Source organism: Morone saxatilis, unplaced genomic scaffold (genome assembly GCF_004916995.1).
Source record: "Morone saxatilis isolate NCDOM2014 unplaced genomic scaffold, NCSU_SB_2.0 Contig9, whole genome shotgun sequence".
Lineage (NCBI taxonomy): Eukaryota > Metazoa > Chordata > Actinopteri > Moronidae > Morone > Morone saxatilis.
Window position 1 is genome coordinate 9,983,690 of NW_023340268.1, and position 6,857 is coordinate 9,990,546.

At 39.0% G+C, this 6,857-nt stretch overlaps 1 protein-coding gene across 1 annotated transcript in view; it reads left to right on the plus strand.

The window, feature by feature from the left end:
- LOC118343277 (CUB and sushi domain-containing protein 3-like) overlaps positions 1-5,458 on the plus strand; it is a 323,719-nt gene extending 318,261 nt beyond the window's left edge. Inside the window, 6 exon segments of the mRNA XM_035682048.1 lie at positions 481-540; positions 1,451-1,609; positions 2,685-2,821; positions 3,494-3,581; positions 4,319-4,454; positions 5,037-5,458. Coding sequence (XP_035537941.1) covers positions 481-540; positions 1,451-1,609; positions 2,685-2,821; positions 3,494-3,581; positions 4,319-4,454; positions 5,037-5,196 — 740 coding nt within the window. The 3' untranslated portion in view covers positions 5,197-5,458.
- Positions 5,459-6,857: the final 1,399 nt, after the last annotated feature.

A 6,857-nucleotide genomic window follows, 5' to 3' on the forward strand; every position in this document is an offset into this window, starting at 1 on the left:
TCTCTGATCCAATTTGAGATTCTAGGACAAATACCCTCTCCCTTGCTTGCCTTTACTTGTTGGCAACAATGGCTGCATCTTGAAGTGATGATAGAAGCTGTTCTGAATGGTCAAACCCAAAGTGTCTTAAGGCCACCTTTAAAGGGATCTACGCACCACAATTATTGGTCACGAACTCTATTTGCATTGGTCTGCCTACAAATAGCCATTAAAGAGGTTTATTTTGGGTGACCTTTTTCAACACACTTCTCACTCATTATACGCATGTGTGACTAATGGTGACCAATACTGCATTCTAACTTGGTAATATAAAGTGCACTCTCCCCTGCATAAACCTAGTTTCTTAGAATATCAGTAGATGGGGCCTGTAAGAGGCAAACCACAGTATTGGAATATCTTTTCATACTGTGTCCCTACAGCTCTGCTCGTGTGTTTTAATAGAACATTATCTTTCACCCTCTGTCTGTCTTGTGCGTGTAGCTGGCGAGAAGAAGAAGCCTGTCAAACCAGCAACAGGAACTCCTAGCCCCAAACTAAATGGTCAGTTCTATTACATTCTTTTTTTTATTCCAGGCTAGCGCAGTCATATCATTCCTCATCTATTCTTGATTTCTCTTATCTGCACTATTTTGGTCCGGTTTAGTTTGTTTTTGTCTACTTTGGTTTAATAAATTCTGGTCTGATCCTTTGCACTGTACGCTTCTCTGTTCCACAGTGTTGTTCTCAGTGTGTTCTTGATGATTTTATAGTACTGTACTGCTTTCCATCGTAAATAATTAATTTCTTCTCACTACACATAGAAAGGTAAATTAACCACTGTGATGTTTTTCTTTTCTCTGTGCTGCTGCTTCGTTCAGTTCACTGTTTTTCAGACCCGCTCTGTTGCAATTTATCCTATTCTGTTGTAATTTAATAACTCTTCGCTTCTCATTGCACATGAAAGAGTTCCTACAGCTTCTGTATGTACAAGCTCCTGTAACTATCAAAGCAGGAAGCATGCCTTAAATCTAGGACTCTGCCTAAAGCCAGGCATAAATATTTTGTCTTAATACAAATAGATATTGGGTTGTAACTGTTGGCAGAAATGCTCAGGAAAAGCAAGAACTTCTGTGTATATACATATTTACTATATGTTATACCAAATAGGCACACGTGAAAATAAGTTTTTTTACTTGGAGTTTACTGATTCAACTAAACTAGAAAACATCTCAGATCTCACGGATGGCCCTCTGAGACTAAATCGTTTATTCTGTTCTGTTCAGTCCTATTCTCTTCTATTCTGTTCTGTTGTATTGCATTCTATTTTATTCTGTTATGTTCTGTTATATTGTATTCTAGTCTGTTCTGTTCTGTTGTATTGTATTCAGTTGTATTCTGTTCTGTTGTGTTATATTGGAGTCTAATATGTTCTGTTATACTGTATTCTTATCTGTTCTGTTCTCTTCTATAGTTCCAGACGATGTCTTTGCTCCGAACTACATATGGAAAGGTTCCTATAATTACCGTGGGAGGAAGCAGCCTATGACACTGAGTATTACCAGCTTCAACTCCACAACAGGGAGAGTCAACGTTTCCCTTAGCAATGGCAACATGGACCTGCTCCTATCAGGCATGTCATTACTGGAATGTCATCCAATATAGTATATGTGACTTTACATCAAATGTCATGCATCAATGTATGGCATGATGATTCTGCAGCACATTATGATATTGTATTGATCATTCAGTAACACACTAAATAGCCATTCTGAGTAATATGGACCTTCTACCATTAACATATTTACTGAGACTCTATAAATCATTTGTGCTGTTTTCTAATGGGGTCTGGATTTTGCTACTTTCCCGGAGCTATAATGCTTCTTTTTAATGTTGTTTAATGTTTAATATTACTGAATTTCCCCCCAAAACTCGCACATACACATATTCACACACAGACCTCCCAGGGTCCTACAACTGCGTCAGCAGGGGGTTAAGACCCTATTAAAACACAAATCCTGTTGAAGCTAGAATTGGTTCCTGGAGAAGCAGAGAGTACAAACACCATATCACAAAACCATGCAGCTATCAGACTTTTAACATGCATCTTCTGGCTTAAAGGGGCAGCTTTAGATCAATAACTGCTAAAGCTGTGCTCACACAGGCACCAAAAATCCAGTGACTAGTTGCGTAAAACGTGAATGATTTTCTTTTAAAGATTTTTCTTTACATAACTATAGGTTTCCTTTCCAAAACACTGTACTTAAATGAGTTATTAGTTTAGTATACTGGGAAAAAAATTTTTTTCCAAGAGTGAAATAAAACATCAATCTTAGATCAGTGTATTAAGTACAAAGCTGAAAAGTCAAGGCATGTTCAACCTAGTTTAGTATAAAGACTGCAGGCATGGGTAAACAGTTAGCCTGGCTCTGCCGAAAGCAAAAAATATGCCTACTAACAACTCTGTCTCACCCGTACACAACCAGAAAAGCAAAAATGAGGATTTGTGATGTTAAGGGGAGATACAGTACATATTTGACTTATTTACTTTACTACTTTTTGTACAAACGCGTTGTCTACATTCTGCTGTCTCACTCTTTAATCAGTGTTTGTTTAATTAATTTTATAGCTGAAGATTACTATATGATCTGTATTCTGATTTAACTCTGTTATTTTATAAACCAGTTGTTTTATTTTGTCCTCTGTAGGAGTGTATAAGGCTTCTGAGGCCAGGCTGTTACTGCTGATGTACCAGGTGAACTATGTGAACCAGGGAAACCAGCTGAAAGATTCCGCCATCTCTCCAGCTAAAATCATAGATGACTCTTGGACCATGGATGGATTTGTAAGTTTCACTGGATACAGAGCAATCATATTAGTTAGATTCACTTGAGCTAGATTAATTTAGAAGGGTTAACACAAAATGTCACAATAAAAAAAAACATAATAAATCCTTGTCATTAAAGTTAATCCAAAATACAAGACACTTTAAGTGTACTAGACTGTTTTTGTAATGGCATTTGATTACAGTGCTGTTAATTATAACAGATCAGTCAGAGTGAGACGTATCACTGCTCTGTACTTGGCATAGCATTTAATCAAGTTAATGCAGTTGTCATATTATTTGTCATTCCAAGATATTACCAAATACTAAACAATCTAAATGCTGTGGTCATCTGCTCACAAGTGACCTCTAAAGATTGATATTCATCGTGAAGTACCTGCAGATTAGGTCTAACAAAGTACATAACCTACAATTTAACAGCATAAACACATGCCCCAGGCCGTATTTATTGTCTGTGATTCAATTGTGACAATTTGTTGAATCTGTATGTAACGGTATTTGTCAATCAAATATATATATATATTTTTTTTTAATCAAAATTAAAAAAATATGACATGAATTTGCACATGACACAAACACAAAATGCGGCCAACCTTTGTCCCTCTCCTATTACTATACAGTATGCCTCCTATGTGTTCTTCCTTTTCCTTCATGTCCTCTTTTCCTCTCCAGGTATCAGCAGAGCCTGATGGTTCTAGTTACGTATTCCAGGGTTTCATTCAGGGAAAAGACTACGGACAGTTTGGACTGCAAAGACTGGGTAATTATCTCTTAGGTTTAGTAACGGCACCAAATAATGAATGAGTTTCCTGTAAGTTGATCCAGACTATATATGATAATTAGAAAAATCGGATGAACTGCTTGTAAAAACCTTTAGCGAATGGAAATAGCGATCAGGCAGCTTTTTTTTGCTGGCGAAAGAGACCATATTGCTGATGCTGAATCAGCCTTGCAGTGGCTACTTTCTCACCATGAGCAAAAGCTGCTTTTCAGACTTGAAGTCATCTTACAAGATCTGAACTCCATCAACCTGCACCCAACCATCACAATGAAACAGAGTTGAGAGCAGTTGTCAGTAACAGATGTGCAGTGATGCCAAAATCGTGCAAACACATGGACAACAGAGTACACTTTTTGGGGATAACAACAAATTCAACAAGATGTGACGTGTAGTCCATGGACATCCTGCAAATGCGAAGCAGATAATAAAATTGTAATCCTTCAGCATCCACTCTCGACAAGATCTCACTTGGACCTGCTGTGGCGAGAAATGTCAGTCCTGTGTAGGCTTTGTCAGTTATCAACATCCCTGCCACATATGTCACACATACTGTGCAGTAACGCTACAACAATATAAAGTTGCAGATATTACAGGAAAACTTTATTTCAAACATGGAACAACATTGACACAAAATGTTGAAGCAATAACTCTCCTTTTACCATGTCATCCAATCTACATTGTGGACAGTGATAATTAATTTTCTTTGTATGCCACAGGTTTGAATATGTCAGAGAGTCAGAACTCGCCACCGCCTCAGCTCGGTACCAACAGCAGTTCTGTGGCTATCGCTATTCTGGTGCCTTTCTTCGCTCTAATATTCACTGGCTTTGGCTTCTATCTCTACAAACAAAGGTATGTGCTAGAAAATGCCTTAATACATACAATTGAAGTGCATTCATGTTTGTTACTGCTTTGCAACTTCTCCTCTGTTTTTCATTATTGTCATACAAAATGTAGAAAGGCATTGTTAACATTTTGAGAAGCTGTCTAATTGATGAAAACAGTACCTGCCTCAGTGGTTTGGTTGTTGAGGTGCTAAGAGGCAGTCAAGTCATTGTCTATTACAAACTGTTCTGTTTAGGAGGTGTTAAATTGGATTTTTCAGAGATATGATTTAAGCACAATTGACTGGTGTTCCTATTGTTAACAGATGCAAATAACTTCTGTTCTGCTGTTAATATCTTAAAAAAAAGCTTGCTGAAGGAATTAGTTTTGGATGGGCTGATTGGAATCTCACTAGGCCGCCCAAAAAGCACAACAATCTCTCTAATCCCTCTTAAAGCTTGTTTACTATGCCTCTGCTCCCAAGACTGCATTCATTATTGTCCACTGGCTACCCAGTTAAGTTAATATTAATAGATAATTAGAGTAATGTTATCACTCTAATGGTGTATTTATCATTTCTTTACTGTTGCTGGGTTTTTCTTTTCACAGAACAACACCAAAAACACAGTACACAGGCTGTTCAGTCCATGAAAACAACAACGGGCAGGCTGCCTTTGAGAACCCCATGTACAACACCAACGCCAAGGCTGTGGAGGGGAAGGCTGTTAGATTCGATCCAAATCTAAATACTGTCTGCACCATGGTCTGAGGATTGATTATCCTCACTTGAACTTAATGACTCAGATATCTAATGGGACCACAATTGGTACGAGGCTGTGGAGGAGAAAGCCGTATGCTTCGACTACATCCTCAACATCGTCAGCAACATGGTCTATTCATTGATTACAGAAGACCTCCAGTCCCAGTTCAGAAACCTGATCTCGCCAAGCAGTGGGAAAGGCGTCCAAATGAAACCAAAGCCCAGCCTTGGTTCCTTTCACTTACAGCATTTTGTATCCACAAATGAAATCTAAAAAAAAATGTGAACACAAAATGTCTGCCACTAGTGGATGCAACACAGCCAGAGAAAACTCAAAGTGAGATGTGACATCAAGTAAAAGAAAAAGGAGGCAACCCAACAGAAAACTATTCCCGGCTATTGTCCGTTTCTAACCCCAAGACTCCGCTGGTCATGGATAGTTTATAATTTGATTCTAAACCAGACACAGCCATTATACTTCAACCTCTTATTTAACCCCTGTTCACAGTCTCTAATACTGGTAGTAATGATTAAGCCATGACCTGCTTTTCTGATCTCATGACACGCCACCATGACCCAATGTCGAATTTTGTATTTGCTTCAGAGCTTTGGAGAGAAGGACCCACTCTCAGCTCTGTGACCTTGCCTGGAGAGAGAGAGAGAGAGAGCACATTATCAGTGCTTTGGCCATGGTTTGCATCATGGAGATAAACTGCACTACAAAAATGGGTTGATTTCATTTGTACCATGTTGTCTCCCCAACTGTACTAAACAAATCCTGTGGGGAACACCGAAGCAAAATGGCCAGACGTGGGAAAGTGTGACATGAAAAGGATGTCACTAAAGACACTGTGAAGCAAAGAAAACTGTTTCTGAATATCTGGGTTCAAACCTGACAGTAAAAGACACTGTCACCAGCAGACCATCAGTAAACCAGACTGACTAGTTGTGAATAGGAGCCTATAAAACGACCACGGAATACAACACCCTAGCAACCAGACGGGACAACCTTGTGTCTCCATGACAACCAGAGGCTGGTATTACTAGTCTCTTTTCTTTTTCTATTAAAATGGAATCTAAAATGGCTAATGCTAGCAGACAGTAGCAAAAGTTGCTTTGAAAAGAGACTAACTCTTAAGCAAAGGATAAGGGCAGCCCTGGAGACGGAGCTATAATCCTAACTGAACTGGGATTAGAGCAAAGCAAAACGAAATAGAGGGGAGCTAGCACTAAGAGAACAGATGAGAAGAGACGGACTCATTGAATGGATAAACTGCTCCTCCCCATCCAATGGATAAGAGAGGAGGCCAAGGAGACGGAGACAAACCCTAACTGAACTGGAAGTAGACTGAGGTAGTCATCAAGGGAAAAGATGAGATCTTAAAATCGTAACGCAAGCCAATCAGAGCCTGTCTAACCTGAAATCAACTACTGAGAGAGGTCGGTCTTCCCTCTACATAATGAATCAGATCAGACAGAATATGGCCTTGAGGAAAGATGTTTCTGATCCTGTGAATTTAAATGGATTCTGATGAGAAAAACGCTGAATGGATACAGAGGACTCTGATGGACTTACAAAGAAAAAGACTTTGAGAAACAGAGAAAGCTCTGGCATTAAAGCACATTTTACAGGAACACTACCTGTCTACCCCCAGAGAGATGGACTAACA